Source organism: Chiloscyllium plagiosum, chromosome 3, assembly GCF_004010195.1.
Source record: "Chiloscyllium plagiosum isolate BGI_BamShark_2017 chromosome 3, ASM401019v2, whole genome shotgun sequence".
NCBI classification, from domain to species: domain Eukaryota; kingdom Metazoa; phylum Chordata; class Chondrichthyes; order Orectolobiformes; family Hemiscylliidae; genus Chiloscyllium; species Chiloscyllium plagiosum.
Window position 1 is genome coordinate 75,081,955 of NC_057712.1, and position 23,826 is coordinate 75,105,780.

The following is a 23,826-nucleotide window of genomic DNA, read 5'->3' on the forward strand; positions in this document are numbered from 1 at the left end:
TTGGGCAGGAGGTAGAAACGGGCGGTGCGGGGTTGTGGGACTATGAGGTTGGAGGCGGTGGATGGGAGGTGACTATGAGGTTGGAGGCGGTGGATGATCTCATGGAATACAGGGAGAACTAACCATTTGGATACAGAACTGGCTCAAAGGTAGAAGACAGAGGGTGGTGGTGGAGGGTTGTTTTCAGACTAGTGCGACCAGTGGAGTGCCACAAGGATCGGTGCTGGGTCCACTACTTTTCGTCATTTATATAAATGATTTGGATGTGAACATAGGAGGTATAGTTAGTAAGTTTGCAGATGACACCAAAATTGGAGGTGTAGTGGACAGCGAAGAAGGTTACCTCAGATTACAACGGGATCTTGATCAGATGGGCCAATGGGCTGCGAAGTGGCAGATGGAGTTTAATTCAGATAAATGCGAGGTGCTGCACTTTCGGAAAGCAAATCTTAGCAGGACTTATACACTTAATGGTAAGGCCCTATAGGGAATGTTGGTGAACAAAGAGACCTTGGAGTGCAGGTTCATAGCTCCTTGAAAGTGGAATCGCAGGTAGATAGGATAGTGAAGAAGGCGTTTGGTATGCTTTCCTTTATAGGTCAGAGTACTGAGGACCGGAGTTGGGAGATCAGGTTGCGGCTGTACAGGACATTGGTTAGGCCACTGTTGGAATATTGCGTGCAATTCTTGTCTCCTTCCTATCGGAAAGGTGTTGTGAAACTTGAAATGGTCCAGAAAACATTACAAGTATGTTGCCAGGGTTGGAGGATTTGAGCTATAGGGAGATGTTAAATAGGCTCGTGCTGTTTTCCCTGGAGCGTCAGAGGCTGAGGGGTGACCTAATAGAGGTTTATAAAATCATAGGGAACATGGATAGGATAAATGGACAAGGTCCTTTCCCTGGGGTGAGGGAGTCCAGAACAGAGGGCATAGGTTTAGGGTGAGGGGGAAAGATATAAAAGGGACCTGAGGGGCAACCTTTTCACATAGAGGGTGTGACGTGTATGGAATGAGCTGCTAGAGGAAGTGGTGGAGGCTGGTACAATTGCAACATTTAAAAGGCATCTGGATGGGTTTATGAATAGGAAGGCTCGCAAATGGGACTAGATTGGGTTGGGATATCTGATCGGCAAGGACAAGTTGGACCAAAGGGTCTGTTTCCATGCTGTACATCTCTATGATTCTATGATTTTAAATATTTAAAATATGAAGTTTGGGTAAATTACAATATACTTCACCTTTTCTTCCACTAAAAGGATTTGGAAATTAATGAGTTTTAAAACTGTGTATTTGCACAAGCTTCAAAAAGAGGAATGACATAAAAGATGTTATTGAGATAGGATTTAACTTAATTTTTTAATCAACTGTAAAAAGTAAATGATTTATAAATAGTCTGTCTATAATTGATAAATATCTCACATGCATAATAGTGGAGATATTTATTGTGTTGAATGGTCATTGGCCTGAAATGTTAACTCTCTTTCTCTCTACTAAAGCTGACTGACTTGCTGGGTAGTTTCTGTTTTTTTTTCCTCTGCCTTAAACACTCCTGCAAGTTTATGGACACAGGAAATAAAAGATAGGGAGTGGAAGTCAATTAGATTTCCAGCAGAGCAACGTTAACAAGCTTTCATCAAACTTGGAACTTCCAAGGAGGTGGGCTGGTTAGGAGCTAATCTGTCTTGGTCTGTTAAGATGGCCCATTGATAGGAAGCATTGAGTTTGTATTATTTTGTATTGCTGTACATTAACTAAATCCAATCATTTGTTTCATATCAAAAAATGACTTTACTGAATGAGCTGAAATCGCAGCATAAGTTTTAAAACAATTCAGGTAACCCATACAACTAGACTTAAGACCAAACCTTCTGACCTAGAGGTAGGGACACTACCACTGCACCATCAACCTGTTCAGATGTACCTCCACGGAGGACGCAACTTAAACCCCAAGCTTTTGTCCATAGGCAAGGGCAATATCACTGTAATGCAGGACCCCTGCTTGCTATCAGGATGGCTGAATATTAATATCACTTCACCTAGCAATTTACAAAACCACCAAAAAGGCTGGCAGGAAGTAGGGGCCTAGAGACAAGCAACTTCATCAAGTATGATTGACCCATCACCTGAACGTTCACAAAACATCCAGACACAACAACTACAACATTTCAAAGCTATCTGAATGGGTATATGAATCGGAAGGGTTTTGAGGGATATGAGCCAAGTGCTGACAAATGGGGTTAGGTTAGATTAGGACAGCTGGTCGGCATGGACGAGTTAGATCGAAGGGTCTGTTTCCGTGCTGTACATCCCTGTGACAACCTATGCAATCAGATGAGTATGGACTAAGCTATTGTAGTCAATCACTTTAAACAATGGACCCTAATTGAGAAGGAGAAGTGTAATGGCCATCTAATCAAAAAACAATGAACCTGCAATTAAGGTTTCTCTTGCTTGTTCTGACTTTATTTGGTAATTAGCGCTGAAAATGTGTTGCTGGAGAAGCGCAGCAGGTCAGGCAGCATCCAGGGAACAGGAGAATCGACGTTTCAGGCATAAGCCCTTCTTCAGGAATGAGGAAAGTTTGTCCAGCAGGCTAAGATAAAAGGTAGGGAGGAGGGACTTGGGGGAGGGGCGTCGGAAATGTGATAGGTGGAAAGAGGTCAAGGTGAGGGTGATAGGTCAGACTGGGGTGGGGGCGGAGAGGTCAGAAAGAAGATTGCAGGTTAGGAAGGCGGTGCTGAATTCGATGGACCACCCTCACCTTGACCAAACTTTCCTCATTCCTGAAGAAGGGCTTATGCCCGAAAAGTCGATTCTCCTGTTCCCTGGATGCTGCCTGACCTGCTGCGCTTCTCCAGCAACACATTTTCAGCTCTGATCTCCAGCATCTGCAGACCTCACTTTCTCCTTATTTGGTAATTAGGCAGACTGTGAATGGAGATCACATTTTCTGTGGAGAAAATGTACAGTCTCAGTCTGCACAGCCATTCTGCAAGTGCATACCCTGCCCATATTCTAACTAGCTAAACACTACAGGCTGTATTTTTTTTCCGAGGAAGCTGCTGATATCAAAGGAAAAAGTCACTCATCAACATTTTAAACCATCTTGATGCAACCTCTGCAAAGGTCACCCAAACCAGAAAGAATTGTTGAAGTCAGCCATCTCTATATGACGAAGTTTCTTTTGCGACCCTTCAACAACTTAAGCAAACCCATTCCAACTTTGCAACTTGCCTGTGTGTAATGTCTGAACCTCTTGAAGGAATAAGATGTGAATGATGAATGATCTTGTTTATTGTCACATGCATATTACAGTGAGAAAAACAGTAAAATACAATGAAAAGCTTTTCCACTTCTCTACGATCCAGTGCAATTTTGAATAGTTTAAGAATAAGTTCAAAATAGCAAGGTATAACTTAAAGAGAGTCCATCACTCCCGAACCAGCTCATCGTCAATAATACATTTCAGAACTGGAGTCGTTTTATTGTTTTATTAGATTGGGTGTGAACTACAATAAATATCATGCTGTTTCCTTTTAAAAATTATAGGAAAACACTTTTGTGTATATCCTTTCCAGTCATGGCATAGATGAATATCCAATGAACTGGTAAACAAATTATTTTAAAAATACCTGTTGCAGTCAAATGAGAATTGGAGAGTTCAGTCATTCTAGCACTCCTCAGCTAGCTCTAATAAATGTTATGTTTGTGGTTGAAGTAAAATTGTTTCATCAAGTGTTCATTTGTAGAGAAATAGTTGTTAACTCAGGCTAGGTTATTTAAATTAATTTTAAAAATGTTTTTCCTTGATAAAATTTCATCATTCAGTTTGTTTGGAAAGCCTAACCATTAGCTTTTGAAAAGGAAAGTGAGCATGTACAATTTTATTTTAGATGTTTGTCTAGCTTGCAGTAAATTCATACTTGGTCAGAGTTGAAAGTTTAGTGACCTAGTTACAATGGAATCTAAGTCCTCTTTATTGTTTCTGATATAAATACATAACTTTGTAGCTTCGGCCTCTGGCTATTCACAAAGGGTACGAATAGCCACAGTTTTCTTACAAGGTTTCCATAAAGAAACCTTATTGGATTAAATTAGCACCCATTTGAAGTTCATGAATCTAACCTCCATTAGGAATTTGAGTAAGCACCCTCAAATAAAATGATACAAATATTATAAGGAATTATTTTTTTAAAAACATATTTTTTGGAAGTATGAAATTTGTAGTCAACGTACTGAAAAAAAAACTCCAAACACATTTGACTAATTTTATACTTTAAGTCTGAGAAAATGTTCATTCTCCTTATTTAAAAATTTCTAAATTCATTGTTTTCACATCTTGGCCATACATACACATCACTTTTGGTGATAAAGTACACATTAGCAACTCGGAGTAAATAAATTTCAATCTTTAATGTTCGTTCTGTTGCATTCTGAAGTTCTCCAGCAGCATCTGGAAGTTACTTTGATGATATAACAGCTATTTAAATGGATAAACATACCTGTACAATTTTTAGCAGTGACAGCATCTCCATAGTACCCTGGTGCACAGCGTTCACAATGGATGCCCGTTGTATTTCGCAGACAATTACGGCAATGCCCAGTTTCCTCATTGCAGTCTTCAAATATGAGATTGGGATCAGAATTACCATTGCAGTTACATTTTCTGCAACTACTTCCATAGAGCATTGGTGTTCCATAGTAACCAGGAGCACATCTAGAATAAACAAATATAAATTGAAACCACAAAAAAAAATAATAGTCTTGGAAATATTCCTTCCAAATTGCACGGATGTGTGACCATGTAGCAATTCAGGATGCCCTGTGCCAGAAGTAAACAATACATGAAAACATGCACATGCATAGTGTTCTGACAATCAGAAAAGGATTACAGGGTTAAACAAGTCAAGCATGCAGAGCAAATTGACATTTGAAAGCACTTGACTCTCAGTCTAACTATGATGGGGTACAGATATTCTTCTACACTACTATTCTGGCATTCTGATCAATACTATTGCTTTCTGATGAAGAGTGACCAACCTGAAACATTTATTCTGCTTTCTTCCTACAGTTGCTGCTAGACCTGGTGAATTTCTCCAGATTTTCTGTTTTTGTTTCAGATCTCCATCATCCATATTTCTTTGTTTTATAAGGCTAGTATGGACTACTTTAGCAGAATGTATGGATAAAATGTTTAAAGCCAAAGAATTTCTTCTAACTTGGTAGAGAGGTTGGATATATAATTGAAGTGAACATCCTAAAATAACTGCAAAAATTGTATCGTACCATCTGGCTCTCTAGTAAAATTTCTATATTAAATGTGAAGTTTCTGCATTTGCAGGTTAAATACGAATCACCTTACCATTGAAAATTACTACCTGTTCACTTTATTCTGAGTACTGCTTTAAAATGTCAAAAATGTAATTACACAACCTCTCCATTACTGAAATTTAACTGCAACAATTGCAGCCTTTCATATATTTAGATTTAAATTGTTATTGGAGTATTTTTTAAAAGGTTAGGTTGATCGTTTTATCTTGCTGTCTTTGTTCTACCTCTGTTAATTTAATTTTTCCTTCTCTCTCTTTAATTTTCCTTTTAGATTTTCCCACTTACTCGTTCAGATCTTGCAGTGTTAACTTCACAATTCTCAAAAATAGTTATTTGACCCACTCACTCAGCTCCCTCATGTCCTGCAAACAGTTTGCTGCTTTTATAACTCCCTCTTCCAGCAATGTGCGGGACAAAATATTGAAACATTAAATGAGCAAGGCAAGGTCTAACTGCAAGCTCCATATACCATAGCAATTTTTGGACAACATATTTTTCAGCAGAACTAAGGCAATAAAACATTATGGTCACTATCGCGTAAACCACCAGTAGTTTTTCTTACTGTGAAGCACCCAGCAAAAGAAAGTAAAATATCAGCGATATTCCGCTTAGGAATTGTGACCTACTGAAAATACACTTAAGTCATAGTCACACAGCATGGAAATAGACTCTTCGGTCCAACTAGCCTATGCTGACCCTGTTCACAAACTAAACTAGTCCCATTTGCTTGGATTTGGCCCATATCCCACAAACCTTTCATATTCATGTACTTACCTGAATATCTCATAAATATTGCAACTTTACCTGCATCCACCATTTTGTCCGGCAGTTCATTCCATACCTGAACTACTCTCTTTGTAAAAACGTTACCCCTCATGTCTTTTTTAAGACTTTCTCCTCTCACCTTAATAATATGGCCCCCTAGTTTTGAACTCACCCACCCAAGGGAAAAGACCTTTGCTATTCACTTTATCTATGGCCCTCATAATTTTAGTACCTCTGTAATGTCACCCCTCAACCCCACCCCTTCACCCCTCTCCAGTGAAATAAGTCCCAGCCTATTTTTATAATTCAAACCCTCCATTCCCAGCAACATCCTGATAAATCCACTTCTAAGTTTTTGTTTGTTTTGCAGTCAATGCCCTGGAGTGACACTTAATTCACATAAGCCAATACCCACAACAATTTCTTTGTGGAACAGAAAGTGAAGGATAATCAATGTGACTTAAAAGAAGTTCTGGGATTTGCATTCTAAAAGATGAAAGACTTAACAGAAAACTAGCTTTGTTCAATATATCTTTTTAATTGCATGACACTGTGATCTTCTGCTATATATTCTGTGTCTTATGATCCTGCCCCACCAGTTACCTGATGAAGGAGCAGTGCTATGAAAGCTAGTGCTTCCAAATAAACCTGTTGGACTGTAACCTGGCATTGTGTGATTTTTAACTTTGTCCACTCCAGAATTCCTGCAGTACAGTGGCTGAGTGGTTAGTACTGCTGCCTCACAGTGCCAGCCTTGGGTGACTGCCTGTGTGGAGTTTCTGTGCTCTCGCTGTGACTAAGTGGGTTTCTGCTGGGTACTCTGGTTTCCTCCCACAGTTCAAAAATATGCAGGCCAGGTGGATTGGCCATGCTATATGTTGGATTACGGGAAGAGGATGGGTCTGGGAGGGAAGCTGTTCAGAGGGTCAGTGCAGACTTGATGGGCTGATTGGCCTCTTTCTGCACTGTAGTGATTCTGTGTTCTACTACCTTCTCTGATCCCAAAGAAGTTGTAAATGGGACATCTATCCCTAACTCAGGAGCAAATCAAGACCTCAGAAAGCTTCTGATCAAGTAACCCCTGCAGCATACAGGACTGCAGATACAAGCAGTCCCAGAACTGCATAAGTATAGGCGGCTCGAGGTAGAGTGGCTGGTAGAATAAAGTGGGGGTGCTCATGGAGAGATTTGGAGGGGGTGGTGGGATGAACACATGAATGGAGTGGAAGACCTCAGCGAATGGTCAAAGTTGAAAGAAAGATGTTGATAAGGATACCCCCACCCTGCCTAAAGTTATAGCAGGGTCATGCTTCTGGCGTCTATCCACTGTTGAGCTCCTCTCACTGGCCAAGAAGTTAGGGTTGGGTGCAGCCCTAAAGTTGCCATTAATTGGCCACTTAAGGCCCTTAATTGAGGCAAAGATGGGTGCACACCCCGAAGTCTTACCTGCACCCCCTGTAAAATTGGGGAGAATTTGGGGTGTTCAGGAGCCTGGAGGGAAGGTAATCTGAGGAGATTTAAGCTCATTCTACCTGCAAACCCCAGTAGGTAAATGTCCATTCTACCCATCAGGTGGAAAGATACACGGTATTGATAAAGTATAAATGCTTTGGGGCCATATGGCATGTTTGTCTGCTGTCTGCACAACTTTGAGAAATTAAAATAGTGGCACCACTGTTTATCCAAACTCTAAACAATCCCCCAAATCATGTTGGTCTTCCAGACTTGAAATTATAGTTTCCTATCATACACGTTTTAATGCAAACAACCAAATTAAAAAAAAGTGACCTTTCACATCTGGATCCAGCGTAATTTTCCTGACAGAAGCAATGTAATTTGTCGGCTTTAATCTTACAGGAAACAGCAAAACTGAAAAACAGAAAGAAGAAAACAAGTCATTTTATATTCTTAGCAGTGTTAAAATGCTTTTTTAAAAACCCTTTCTTTGTGTAAGACAATTGTTGTGTTATTGCATAGATTCCAGACCAGAACAGCCTATACCTTTAAGACAGTTACACAAAATTAGAAAATGTGACATAATACATGTAAAGGTACTGGCCGCATTTGCAATCACTCCCTCTGTTTAATAAGTCAGAGCAATGTGTTCAGTCAGTCAGTTATGTGTCCATAATGTAAAGGAACATCAGTGAAAACAGAATCCAGTCTCTCTGTAAATTTGTGATATTATAGCAATGTAAACAGACAATGTTATTAATAAATTTGAAGACATCTTTCTCTAAAAGAGTCCTATCTTTGTGGTATGTGTTTCTGAGCTAAATATGAGACAGCATTCAGAGCATTCCATTCTGCCAGTGGTGTTGGGTCCAATAAACCACATTACTAATGATTCTACAATATTCATGCCATATTGCCTCCATTTATTTTACTGATGTCACAAACATTCCGTGGGTGGACATCTTTTTGATTCACATTAGTCCAGGTTTGACATTATTAAATTCAATGCTGCACTTTTTACTACAGGCAAGCAGTCTGATTTTACAATTTGTATAAAACAAGGATTGATAATCCTTCTATGTAAACAATCTATTTATAACTAATTTTAACTTGAAAGATGAGAATATCTTCTTTGAAATCCAAGAGTGTACTATCTTAATGTTTTCCATTGGGCACATTTGCTTTACTTGGAAACATTATGGTATAATTTGATCTAAGCTCACTTGAAGGACACAAGAGAAGTATCATTATGCTAAATACATGCATTACCATTTGGTTGAGGCAAAGCCACTTTGTCTCTCGATATGTATTGTCAAGCATGTTATCCTGTTCAAAAACCAACTCCTTACAGGTGACAAATTGCACTTAGAACTTCCAAGTGAAGAGGTCATAAGATTGCTTCACATATTAAGTTTTGTTTTTAAACAAGTTTGATAAATACAAAAGTATCTTCTCAACTAGACCCTTTTTTTAAATCCAAAAATTACATACATTAGCTCTATGTTGTTTAGATATATTTTACAGACTCCACATTATAAAGCATACAACCATTGCAGGGCTGCAGTAATTCTTTTTTCCACTTACTTATTTGAAGGAATACTCATAGGGCAGGGACAAGGCTGACAAGACTTATGATGACCCTGGACAACATCACCAATATATCCATCAAGACATTTTTCACAGTGGTCCCCAGTTGTATTATTCTGACAGTTCTGGAATACAAAGTGATAAATTATTCAAGTTTCATAATTTATTGAGTAATAGATTGCAACTGAGTCCCTAAAGCAACTGAAGTAATGATTTCCCTTGCAAATTCATTTTATGTTGACATTTTTAAATCAACATGAGTAAATTATTCATATAATACCAACAAAATTCTGATGTATTTGCTGTACAGGTATCTAGCTTTTAGTTTTACAGTCTATGCTTCTTAAGTAAATTGCTTCCAGTCTTGGTACAGAATCACAGTGTGACAATGAATCCATAAAGGCACACAGTTACAAGAAAGAAAATCATTGGCAAATGTTTAAAGTAGGGAAAACAACATGCATCACAATATAATACAAGCAATTTATATGATGGCACATTGGTCCAAATATTTAAATTAGTCATTTGTTTGAAAATACCAACAACAAATTTCATTTTTTGCTGATGGTTACGTTCCTTTATGGTGACAAGTAACCTGTCCCAATACTGATTTGTGAATACTTTCCTATTCTAATCTTCAGTGAAGTGTGATGGTCATTATACTACTGTCCTGATGGAATTTTACCGATCATGGTGGGGTCATGGTGACAAAGGTATACCAAACCCACCCTTCTCCATTTTCCTGCTATCAATTTCAGTGAGTTAATAATGACGATATAGAGAGAAGTGAAACTGTCCTCATTCTATTGAGCAAAAATGTTTATTAATTATTACTCTTTGTACATGAGTGAGTACAAGGGAGCATGCTTAGAACTGTATAGACCGGGTCCTAGTTCCATGTGCATCTATTTGTTAACAGTAACAAGACTCACCCACTATCTTATACCTTGCTCAAGTGAATTGTTCTATCCTTTTAAATCATTATCATTTAACAGTTACATTGCCCTTAATATTGAGTTACCAATGCTTCCCCTATGTGCACTTCCTACCATCACCTCCTCTATCATCCCATCCATCCCTCCAAAATCACTTTTTAACTCTTTCCTCGCCCCAAATTGGAGAAGGATGGGACTTCAGTGGTTCACATTTCTGTTTATAGGAAAGCAGACCCTTGAGCAGGCTGAATGTACAATCTGACATGACCACTAATACTTGGAGCATACTCAGCACCATGCCTGAAGGCATTAGCTACGAAAAGGTGTCAACAAACAGTAGACTGAAGAGACAAACACTCAGACCTGGAGCTGTGCTGAGGTTCCTAGACTCTGGAGCACTGTAGAAGATCCCAATAACCTGCTTCCTCTGGAAGACCCTCATCAGAATCTGAAGAAGATGGATCATCTGTGACCCTTCAGTAAGAGTACGACCTGTCCAGCACACTGTTGCAGTATGCTGAGGTGGATTGAGGTAGAAGCACTGAGGATATAAAAGCATCAATACAGAGCCGTTTCTGATGTGTAGACTTGTTTGAAGTCAATGACAGGAAAATTGGAAAAGAAGAACTTCAACAATTCAACGTGATAGCGTGACATCACCTCAGGATAAAGAGACTCTCTAGCAGGCTGATCTGCTGAAAGTATTGAGCTCAAATAAGTTAATAAACTAAGAGAGGAATCTGATTGTTCAATAACTATTGTTGCAGTGATCTGACCTTCAGAATGATTTATTAACAAATTAAGTAATGAATCCCTGGAAACCTGCTGGAGCATACTGGTTGTTGATATACTGTGAGAATTGGAAGATTGTTCTCTGCATTCAGGCATTTGGTAGGTAAGAATGGTAGGAAGAGAGTCTGCAGTGGGCATCAGTACATTGTCAGGGAGGATTCCTTCTGCATATGCTGACTGGCCCACTCAAAATGAGCAGGATATCCAAATTGTGGTTGCTGTTTTACAACATTGGAGTGTTCAGTTGGACTGTGGGACAGAGGCACAGCTGCATAGTATAGTTAGTGAAGAGATAGAAACTGCACGAGGTTTGACGGCCTGTGTTGTATTCAAAGAGCATGGCTAGATGCTGCACATCTTCTTTCAACAAATCAACAATGGTGTTATGCTGCTTTTTTCATGCTCTTGTTGTCAAAGTTAACTTCAGTTAACACAGCTTCCTGATTGGTCACCTTCATGCCTGAGGTACCTATGTCCTACAGGGTGTAGTCTGTCCTGAAAAGGGAATGGATGACCCATAAAGTTCACCTCCAGTCCTCTGAATGGAGTGGCATCAAACAAGAGAAGGTCACAGTCATTGCCTGCTGTTGAATAAAGAATCTTCAAAGCAAGACAAACTTGTCCATTCGGTTAAGGATATGTTGATGAGAAATGACACACAGAATGACTGTGAACTCACATTCTTTAGAACAAAGTCAAAGCTTTTCATCTTGCACTCATCAGGACTGAAACAATAAGAAAAACAACTGCAGAGAGGAAATAATTTTTACAGCATAAAAAGAGAAGGCAGATTTATTGACATGAAGATGCTGCAGGACCTTTAACTGTCCTAGTTAACTTATTAAATTCAAGCCAGACAGGTTGACTCTGATTGGTCAGGACTTTGCCAAGGAAATACAACAGGATTGGTTATCCCCATTACCCTTTATTCAGTGAAAAAAAATGCAAAGCCTGGAGGCATTCCTTACACTGCTGTTTGCAAGCAATAAATATAGTTGTATGCACAAATGAATCACTGTGAGCCCTACCGGTAACTTTAAATAGATCTTCAATATAATTCTTAGTACAGGCTCTCCCCAAAGGTTTTGAAGAATAGTCATACTGAACTCAAAATCTTAACTCTGCTTCTCTCTGCACAGATACTGCCAGATCTGTTGCGTTTCTCCAGCACATTCTTCTTTTATTAGCAAAAATTACTGTTTGCTGAAGAGATGCCCAACCTTCTGCCCAGTTGGTAAGTGCAAGTGCTTCTCAACTTTACCTCTAAAAGATCTAATTTTAATTTTTACACTATGATGAGTCCAAGATGTACCACTGTGGAAATAGCTCCCTTCTATCTCCCTTAACTATTTTGATCTTGAGGCAGCATTCTGTGCACTTCCCATCAGAGATATGTAGGAACATTTAGAATTTATTTGAGATCCTTACATAACACCTAATAACTAAACATTAGGGGCTGTACAGTCCAATTAATAGGCATAAATGCATACCAAATAGGAACATATTCAGTGCCTGTGACTACGAGTGTTCTGCTCATGCTTAGAACTTCACATTCCCATCCACTCCTGACAAACCCTGAATCCCCAACCAACAAAAAATACCCCACTTTCTCCGAAAAACATTCAATTTTCCCACTTTCACTGCCTTCTGAGGCAGAGTTCCAAAGTCATATAATTCTCCAACTGAAAAAGTGACCATTTCCATAAGAAAACAGTACTTATGCCACTTTTGGAATATTGTGTGCAATTCTGGATTCCCTCCTATAAGAAGGATGTTGTGAAACTTGAAGGGGTTCAGAAAAGATTTACAAGAATTTTGCTGGGTTTGGAGGGTTTGAGCTATAGGGAGAGGCTGAATAGGCTGAGGCTGTTTTCACTAAAGCATTGGAGGCTGAGGGTAACCTGACACAGGCCTATGAAATCATGAGGAGGTGTGGATAGAGTAAATAGATAAGGTCTTTTCCCTGGATTTGGGGAGTCCAAAACTAGAGGACATAGGTTTAAGGTGAGAGCGGGAGGACTTAAAAAGGGACCTAAGGGGCATTTTTTTCACACAGAGGATAGTACATGTATGGAATGAGCTGCCAGAGGAAGTTGGGAGGCTGGTACAATTACAACATTTAAAATGCATCTCGATGGGTATATAAATAGGAAGGTAAAAACAATGACTGCAGATGCTGGAAACCACATTCTGGATTAGTGGTGCTGGAAGAGCACAGCAGTTCAGGCAGCATCCAAGAACAGCGAAATCGATGTTTCGGGCAAAAGCCCTTCATCAGGAATACAGGCAGAGAGCCTGAAGCGTGGAGAGATAAGCTAGAGGGGGGTGGGGGTGGGGAGAAAGTAGCATGGAGTACAATAGGTGAGTGGGGGAGGGGATGAAGGTGATAGCTCAGGGAGGAGAGGGTGGAGTGGATAGGTAGAAAAGGAGATAGGCAGGTAGGACAAGTCTGGACAAGTCATGGGGACAGTGCTGAGCTGGAAGTTTGGAACTAGGGTGAGGTGGGGGAAGGGGAAATGAGGAAACTGTTGAAGTCCACATTGATGCCCTGGGGTTGAAGTGTTCCGAGGTGGAAGATGAGGCGTTCTTCCTCCAGACATCTGGTGGTGAGGGAGCGGCGGTGGAAGGAGGCCCAGGACCTCCATGTCTTCGGCAGAGTGGGAGGGGGAGTTGAAATGTTGGGCCACGGGGCGGTGTGGTTGATTGGTGCGGGTGTCCCGGAGATGTTCCCTAAAGCGCTCTGTTAGGAGATGCCCTGTCTCCCCAATGTAGAGGAGACCGCATCGGGAGCAACGGATACAATAAATGATGTTAGTGGATGTGCAGGTAAAACTTTGATGGATGTGGAAGGCTCCTTTAGGGCCTTGGATAGAGGTGAGGGAGGAGGTGTGGGCGCAGGTTTTACAGTTCCTGCGGTGGCAGGGGAAGGTGCCAGGATGGGAGGGCGAGTTGTAGGGGGGCATGGACCTGACCAGGTAGTCACGGAACGGTCTTTGCAGAAGGCAAAAGGGATGGGGAGGGAAATATATCCCTGGTGGTGGGGTCTTTTTGGAGGTGGCTGAAATGTCGTCAGATCCACCGTCGTTGAAAGTGATAGAATGTTTCACCAGAGACTAGCGATTCCAATCCCACATGTGTATAATAGTTTTTATGATGAAATGGAACTCAGTTTATCTGATTATTCCTCACATCTGAAATTTCACACCCCGTATTAAGGGGAGCATAAAAATTCCGAACAGAATCATTCACATAGCCTCAAGATATTGGGATAGTTCCAGGCAAATTAAGATCATACAGGGATCTTGCGCAATCTGAAGAAGTACTGACCCAGAAGTTGCTTGATACCAAATAGCGAGATGAATGAACTTCCCATGATTAATGTGGGAAGAACCCAGCAAATTGTCACAAGAGAAATCTATCCTGTTAAATTGGGAACAAGTGCTGCACAATTTGCTCCCCATTGTTACGTTTGCGAAAACCAGAACATGCCATCAGCCTCTCAGTGAATGTCAAGAATTTATACTGTTAGTTCTATTTTATTCATTCACGGGATGTGGGTGACTCTGGCTGGGCCAGCATTTATTGCCCATCCCTAATTGCCAAGAAGGCAGTTAAGTATCAACCACATTGTTGTAGGCCTGGAGTCACATGTAGGCCAGGCCAAGTAAGGATGGCAGATTCCTTCCCTAAAAGACATGAGTGAAACAGATGGGTTTTTCCAACATTGTGCAATGGTGTCATCAGATTCTTAATTCAGACTTTCTAAGGACCCAAATTCCACCATCTGACATGGCAGGGTTTGAACATGGGTTCCCAAAACCTTACCTGGGTCTCTGGATTAATAGTATAGTGATAATACCACTTGATATCATCTCCCCAAACATCCTTAAACTCACTCTAAAATTAGACTTGGTATTTAACAACACAGGGACCTTCTTCAATTTACAGCCAGGCTTTCTACGTGATTTCAACAGGAATTTTGAGAAATACAGACATGCATTTGGGAGGCAATGACATATTTTTTGACTTTGGAGATGACAGGGAAATTGGAAAAAGTCTGTCATTCCAAGAGGATGGGGTGATGAAATTCGGATCAGGGTTGAAAAATAATCTCCATTTTTAACTATGATTAGATGAAAAGCTTACCCGCATAACCTTGAAATGATGCCTGCGTGTGTAAATTTCTGGAGTGGCCTCTTGATATGACCTAGCCAGTACTTCTTGAGTTTAACAGTGTCGAAGATCATTGCAAAATCCATACCCACTTCTACAGTGTGAATGCTGTAGTGTAAACATCAAGTATGTAAAGTCAGGCTCAAGGTCAGAGTTATCAGCTCTGGAGGAGATGGATGCTGGGTTGGTAGAGAGGATCATTAAATATATTTGAGGGCGATGCAGCTTCAATGATAAGTCAAAGGTTCAGGGTCAGTCAGGTACTAGAATAGATTCTAAATTCTCTTACCTTTCCTGGGTAAGGATTAATCTTAAGTAAGTAAATCCCAATCTGTATGACTTTATGGAGGTTTCTTTGAGCATTCCAGGTGTGAGGGAACTGCCCAGTGGAATTTTAAATTTCCTAAGAAGTTCCCTTAGAGTCGGTTTAAAGTTGGCAGTTGATTGTAGAACTGGGTTAGTTTTGCTGTCTGGAATACTCCGAGATTAATGATGGTACTGTTGGAGAAGAATCAGACTCGGTAGAGCAAAATGTGATCCAGCCAAATCCTGCAACCGATGGCTCAACTAACTGTTTGCCAGATACACTCATCCAAGCCCATGGATTTTGTTTACTAAAACCTTTGCAGTGGAAAGCTTTGAATTAAGTTAATGACTAGGATGATAGACATCATGATTTAGTTTAAAATTCATTTAAAAAGGCCTTATTTTAAGAAATCTGATGTTGTTTATTAAGGGGCTAAATACCTCACTTCAAGTGCTTCAGATACATTTTGCAGGCAACCTCAATAAAAATTGCTTTGCATGCCATATTACAATGTTAATTCCTTATGAATTGCATGAAATCTTGTGTGTTTAATGAACAGAATAAATAAATACACAGGCTTCCTTCATAAAAGTTACGTGCAAGGCTCAGTAACGTAATTCTCTGAAGCAGTATATTGAAAAAAATGGCATGCTAGCTGTAAGTACAGTACTGAAAAGGACCATTTTTGTGAGCTAGTTTAGTAAAACTCAAAACTGGCATACCTCTATGCAGCTAAGTGTTGTATATAATAATAAATTGACCTTTCATGACCTTATATCTGCATTAACTAATTGCATTTAAAATATACCCATGATCAGAAAAAATATCACTGTTCATAGATTAATTGGACATGCAGTTAAATTCAAGTCACTTAGGATAATACTGTTGATTCCCTTTATTATGAATTAAAATCACATGTTAAATGCCAGAGTGACATAGCTGTTTGGGATAACAATTCATCTGGCTGTTTTGCTGGGAGCCATAGATATGATTTTCATCACAGCCTGCTGCTGGCTTAATTACAAATGGCTGACATGCAAACCTGATGTTTCCATTCTACTGACTTGATTGAAGTATGTGGCTGAGTGGATTCCTCACTGCTGGTATCCTCTTGACACTATTGATTGTATTTACAATCAGCAGGGGCCAATCTATTGTGCTGCTAGAATGTGGCAGAGTCAACCTATTCTTCTTAAAGAAAAACTGCACTGAATAATTTTTTTGGAATTTTAAAGACAGAGAATGAACTCTGGGTTTTGGAAATGGTTCAAGTGGCTGATGTAGCATTACATACTTGTGGAGCTAAGTATGAATCTACTGAAGGCAGTGGAGCCTTTAAAACTATCTTCAGATAATAGTGATCAGAGTCTGAACCTAAAGACACGTCACCAGTACAAGCAGTGTAGTGACCATATGTGAATGATCAAGGGCAGTGACTGCATCTTCATAAGCCATTTTAAGCACAGAACATCGCTATCTGCACACAATTGTCAAAGCACCACAACCCATCAGCCACTCAGCAGTAGTCTCTGGCACTTGGGACTCACATACCATTCAGTTACTCCACCCCACCCTCACACACCTTTAAAAGTACAAGCCACACATACACTTCTGATTGCATCCATGTACCATCAGCTAGTCTAAGTATGAGACTGATTTATTGTTGTCACACATACTGAGATACAGCAAAAAATATTTTGCATGCTATACTGGCTGATTAAACCATACAAAAGTGTATCAGGGTAGCGGGACAGAGTGCAAAATACAGTGTTACAGCCACAGAGAAGGTGCAAAGAGAGAGGTCAAACGTAACGTATTAGAGATGAGTTTGTTTGGAGTGATGGTGTTGAAGGCAGAACTGTAGTCAATGAGTAGGAACCAAACATAGGTATCCTTGTTAGCCAGATGTCCCAGGAATGAGTGTTGGGCCAGGGAGATGGCATCTGCTGTGGACCTGTTGTGCCTACAGATGAATTCCAAAGTCTGATAACAGTGGGGAAGAAACGGTTCTTGAATCTGTTCATACGTGTCTTCAAACTTTTCAATCTTCTGGAAGAGGTTGGAAGAGAACATAACTGGAATGGGAGGAGTTTTTGATTATGTTGGTTGCTTTCTGAGGCAGCAGGAAGTAAAGATGGAGTCAATGGAAGAAAGGCTGGATGGACTGGGCTGTGTTTACGACTCTGTAGTTTCTTGCAGTCTTGGAACAGTGGCTGACATACCTTGCTGTGATGCATCTAGATAGGATGCTTTCTATGGTTCATCTGTAGAAACTGGTAAGGGTCCTTGTGAACATGCTAAATTCCCTTAGCCATCTGAGAAAATAGAGATGTGTTGTGATTTCCTAACCATTGCATCGACATGGGTGTCCGGGACAGATTGTTGGTGATCATCAGTCCCAGGAACTTGACGCGCTCTACCCTCTCTACTTCAGCAGCATTGATGCAGACAGGGCCATGCCCTTCGCTCCACTTCCTGAAGTTAATGACCAGCTCCTTTGTTTTGCTGATGTTGATAGAGGGATTGTTGTCTTCACACCATGCTGCTAAATACTCAATCTCTTTCCTGTATTCTGTCGTGTTGTTGTTTAAGATCTAACCTACAATGTTGGTGTTATCAGCACACTTATAAATAGAGTTGGAGCAGAATTTGTCCACACAGTCATGAGTGTATAAGGAGTATAGTAGAGGGGCTAAGTACATAGCTTTGTGCGGGACTGCTGTTGAGGATTATAGTGGAGGAGGTGTTCTTGGAAAAGCACAGCAGGTCAGGCAGCATCCAAGGAGCAGGAGAATCGACGTTTCGGGCATGAGCCCTTCTTCAGGGATTCCTGAAGAAGGGCTCATGCCTGAAACATCGATTCTCCTGCTCCTTGGATGCTGCCTGACATGCTGCGCTTTTCTAGCAACACATGTTCAGCTCTGATCTCTAGCATCTGCAGTCCTCACTTTCACCTCCGAGGAAGTGTTCTTGCCTATTTGTACTGATTACAGTCTATGGGTCAGAAAGTCAAGGATCCAGTTACAGAGGGGAGCTGAGACCTAGGTCTCGGAGATTAGAGATGAGTTTGTTTGGAGTGATGGTGTTGAAGGCAGAACTGTAGTCAATGAGTAGGAGCCAAACATACGTATCCTTGTTAGCCAGATGTCCCAGAAATGAGTGTTGGGCCAGGGAGATGGCATCTGCTGTAGACCTGTTGTGCCTACAGATGAATTCCAAAGTATCAGGGCAATCTGGCAGGTGTGAGCCAAGACTAATCTATCAAAACATTATCAAGGCCTGGTGGCTCAGTGGTTAACACTGCTTCCTCACAACTCCAGGGACACAGGTTTGATTCCAGCCTCGGGCAACTGTCTGTGTGGGTTTCCTCTGGGTGCTCCGGTTTCCTCTCACAATCCAAAGATGTGCAGGTTAGGTAAATTGGCCATGCTAAATTGCTCATAGTGTTCAGGGATGTGTAGGATAGGTGCATTAGTCAGGGGTAAATACAGGATAATAGGGTAGGAGAATGGGTCTGGGTGGGTTACTTTTTGGAGGGTTGGTGTGAATCTGTTGGGCCGAAAGGCCTGCTTCCACAGTGTATGGATTCTATGATTCTATAATTTTGGAGGTCAGAGTCACCAGGCAGTAGTCATTGAGACACACTGCATGATTTTTCTTTGTGACTGGCACGATGATGGTCTTCTTGAAGCAGATGGGCACTTCAGATCTTAGCAAGGGGAAGATAAAGATGTCTGTGAATACAACCACCAGCTGGTCCACACAGGATCCGAGTGCACAGCCAGGGACTCCATCCGGGTCAGTCCCTTTCCATGGGTTCACCCTGAAGAAGGCTGATCTAATGCCTGCGACGGTGACCGTGGGAACAGGTGCCACTGAGGCTGTTGGGATAGGTGACATCATTTCACTGACCTTCTGTTCAAAGTGAGTGTAGAATAATTGAGCTCATCCGGTCAGGATGTACAATTGTCTTCGAGTCAGCTACGCTACTGACATTGTCCCCTCTTTCTTGCAGAACAACATGGAACATAAAATGTTAGAGAGCAGAAGTGGTATGATGTTGATACAACCTTCCATTACAAACTCTCGTTGTACACTAGGAATGCCAGTGTCAGCAATATCCTCAAAAGAATATGCCATGTGCATCATAAAAGCTGCAGTAAGCCCCAGCAAAGTCCACTGGACCTGCATACAGCCACTTCACTTCCACCTCCCTGAAACTCTAGCATGGTATAAACAAATCCAGATCAGAGTTGTTTCCGTAGTGTATGTACACTCCTTCTCATCTTTTGCCCGAAAATAAGTGCTGGTAAAAGATTAACATAAAGCACACCAAGATTTCATTTCAACACGTTCTCCAATGAGCAATTTAATATCAAGCAGTTATGTTTAGTTCCTTGCAAGTCTCCTGTAATCCGCATGTAACAGTAAGGAACATTAAAAGGTTGGCATTAAAAATATATATCTTATAACAAAAGGAGATGTAAGGGGCAAGTTTGTTACACAGAACGGTTGAAATCTGGAATGTGCTGCCAGGGGTGGTGATGGAGGCAGATACGATAGAGGCATTTGAGACTTTTATACAAGCATATGAATATGCAAGAAAAGGAGGGATTATTGACCAAGGGCAGGCAGAAGGGATTAACTTAATTTGGCGTCATGTTCAGCACAGCATCATGGGCTGAAGGGCCCATTCGTGTGCTGTACTGTTCTCAGTTTCACAAGCTGTTATTGTTATGAGGGTAATATAGGTAAGAAAGAGAGACTTATACGACTGATCTGCTACAGATCCATGCTGCTCCAAGAGGAAACCCCTTGCCAATTAGTCAGGATAACGTGAATCTTAAATGACGTCATCATAGATTGTATGCTTTCCAAACAATATGGTGACATTATGGTTCTTTGGCAAGACTCAGCAAGCTTTCACATGTTTTACAAGATATATTTGGGTGCAGTGCTTTCAATTTTTGGCCTGACAATTTGTTTTACTTTCAACAAGTAAAAATATATTTACACTGTTTCCAGGCAACAAAGGTCCACTTTTACAATTTTTTTTTCCTGTTTTTATGGTATACTGTTTTTCATCTGACATTGCTGGGGCAGAGGGAAAAACATTGAAATTGATTTTTTAAAACAAATTTCTTGTAAGGAAGCAGACATCACTGGCAAGGCATTTGTAACTCAATGCTAGTTACCTTCGAACCAATTGAACTATTTTAGATGGTAATTAAGAGTCTATCATGCAGCTGTAGGTGTGGAGTCACATGTAGGATCAGATCAGGTAAGGAGGGCAGCTTTCCTTCCTCCAACGTCATCAGTGAACCAGATGGATCTTTACAATAATTGACAGTGGTTATATGGTTGCCATTAGACTAGCATTCAATTACATTTTTTTTAACTGAATCCAAATTTCACGATCTGCTACAGTGGAATTCACACCTACATTCTCAGACCATTAACCTAGGTCCCTGATTTGCAAGTTCAGTGACATTTCAACTGCGCTACCACTTCTCCAAAATCAACAGGATCTCAAAATGAAGTTCAACTGAAGTATTCAATAACAGGCTAAAGAGATCCCTTAACGCAACACTTAATTCTTTTCTTAATGCATGCCTCCTTTCATGATAATTCCCTACTTCTCTTTTGATTGTGATCTACTGCTGGTGGAATCATCTCCTAGTGACGTGTAACACTGTGTCTATGCTATGGTCCAGAGATCAATGGCAGTTCATTCACATGAACTGTGCTGATCACTGTGCTATTCCTGAGCAAATATTAGTATTATGTTATTACACATTTCTGGGACGAGTGGGACTTTGACCCAGACCTCCTGGGCAAGAGGTAGGAACACTACCAATGTACCACAAGACCCCTTGCAATTATTATTATTATTATTTTATGCAACAGCCTGACAAGAGTGACTAGTTGTGCTTGTCTAATGGATAATGAATCAGTGTTCCTCTGGAAAGGAGGTTAGCCTGGCCTCCTTACGGTAGAGATAGTAATTTGACAGTTCCAGTCATGAATAATTGTAATTAAAGCAAACTCAGTTTACCAGGGTATAACAAAAATTTGGGTCAAGATAATGTAAGCCACTGCCAATGCCAACCAGCTTGGTCAATCCATGGAACAGCTCAAGAATAGTAAATGAATGATAATTTTTGGTTGCCATAATAAACGTTCCAGAAGGACTGTAGGATAGAATTAATACAGAGACCAGTACTTGAGTAAATTATACAGACTGTAACTGGAATTGACTGAGGAATTAGCATGGGAATAACTAAATATATGTTATCTGAAGTTTACGATATTTTTATTCAGTTTGCCAAAATCTCTGATTGTCACAGACTGGTCTGGATTTAATCATTGGGAATGATTCAAACATATGATATGGAAGATATAAATAGGTGAAAAAATGTTGGGTGGGGAAGATGGAAGAGCTTTGGTTTGAGCAGACACAGGCACAGGATTCATGGGCTGATTTGTTTCACAGATGCTATGTAAACCTCTGTTAAATAAGAATACATTAAGAGTTTGGAGGTCGATATATTGTTGAAACTGGAATTATTCACAAACTCTGGTTAGACTAATAAGTTTTATTAAGTTATTGGCTAAATCATAAACAAAGTCCTAGGTTTGTTGATCAATCTATACTGAACTGATGGCCTTAGTGAGGACAAAAGATCTGTAGCACAAGATTGCTCCCGGTGGTTTGAGTTAGGAAAAGAAACAGCCAAGATCATCTGCAGCCTACTACCCAACGGCTGTTACTGAACAGCATGTTTGTACATACACACATCTGTGAGGGAACAAAATCTTACTTTGAACATCTCATGGTCAAATTACTTCCTGAAAGTCATACCTGGATTTTCACAAAATTGTAGAGACTTTGGGGATCTTTAAGGGTCAGGACTCAGATCTGGGGATCGCACTCCTATTTCTGATAGATCCAATTTTTCTAAGGAAGAGGCTATTAAACGGGGAATACAAGATTCATATCTGTGGGAAATCTGAACTCAGAAAAACCATGAGAAGTCAGTGCTGAATTCAATGGACATTATATTTGCTGGAGCAAGTGTGAATGTTTCAAGTAGACATGGACGCTTCTAAATTGTCGATGAGGTCTGCAAAACTGTCAAACTGTCAAGTTATTTAAATAGTAGGTCCTTTAACAACTAATAGCTAAGTTACCTGCAGCTGTCTGTGGTCTACAGGATATCTATTGCAGCAGTTTCAATAGCTGTGAGTTAGCATAAACCTTTGCGCTGTTATACAATTTGCTTTCCACTAGTATCATCATCAAAGAGTAAGGGAGGGTGGTAGTAATTTCATTGTTTGATTAGCAGATAAAATAGATTATTAAAGGTTTAACTGTTATGATGTGTAGTTCTGAACTTGTTAATTTTTAGAAGAGATTAATTATTTGGGGGAATATAAATCCAATGTGTTTTTTAAATCAATGACATTGAACTCTGTAATAGCTGTTTAGAACTTTATTTGTTTGATTCAGCATGGGTCCTTATGTCTGCCCATGATGAATATTGGGTGAGCTGGCAGGGAGGGAGGGTATAATAGTGGTGGGTGGAGGGACAGAAGTTGCTACAGGTTGGCACCAAGTTTACACAAGGGCCATGAGAGGAATATGGGATAACATGAGTTTGCAGTAAATTGACATGGGGCGAGAAGGGACCATGTGTGTTAGTGAGAATGTGGGTTGGTATAGATGGCGTGTTTGGGCATGGTGAGTGAGAGTTGTGGGGGGGAGGGGGGAGGCGTGTTGTAAATACCTGGAGAGCCACAGTGGTGGGTGTGGGGGAGAGCTCGTGATGGGAATAGTTGCAAGGGATGTTCAGCACCATTCTGCAACTGCTTTCTTCAAATGAAGACCCCAGAATTGGAGGCAGCTTCTCTGGCAGTGGGTCCGGCACATCTGTGCATTCTTCAAAACAGAAATCCATGTCTCACCATCAACAGGCTGAGGGTGCTCAGTGTCTATGGAATGGTATCTTAGAAATGAGTTAATGGGCTTAAGAGAGAAGAGAAACAAACAAATAAAAGCAGCATATCATACCTTAATTTGTGCTGATTAGATTAGATTACTTACAGTGTGGAAACAGGCCCTTCGGCCCAACAAGCCCACACCGCCCCACCAAAGTGCAACCCACCCATAGATTTACCCCTTACCTAACACTACGGGCAATTTAGCATGGCCAATTCACCTGACCCTGCACATCTTTGGATTGTGGGAGGAAACCGGAGCACCCGGAGGAAACCCACGCAGACACGGGGAGAACGTGCAAACTCCACACAGTCAGTCGCCTGAGGCGGGAACTGAACCCAGGTCTCTGACGCTGTGAGGCAGCAGTGCTAACCACTGTGCCACCGTGCCACCCACAGTGCTGCTCATATAACAAGCCGATGTTTATGTTTGTAGAAACATTATGAACAATACCACCTCCCCCCCAGCAACAATACTTTGCC

General features: G+C 40.7%; 1 protein-coding gene across 1 annotated transcript in view; it reads right to left on the bottom strand.

Annotated features, from left to right (window-relative positions):
* The window catches only part of lama4 (laminin, alpha 4), a 192,789-nt gene that overhangs the window by 143,236 nt on the left and 25,727 nt on the right, over nt 1-23,826 (bottom strand). The window contains exons 3-5 of the mRNA XM_043684602.1: nt 9,136-9,263; nt 7,885-7,965; nt 4,503-4,717 (exon numbers count right to left, since the gene is read on the bottom strand). Of these exons, the coding sequence (XP_043540537.1) occupies nt 4,503-4,717; nt 7,885-7,965; nt 9,136-9,263 (424 nt within the window). The remainder of the gene's footprint in view (nt 1-4,502; nt 4,718-7,884; nt 7,966-9,135; nt 9,264-23,826) is intronic.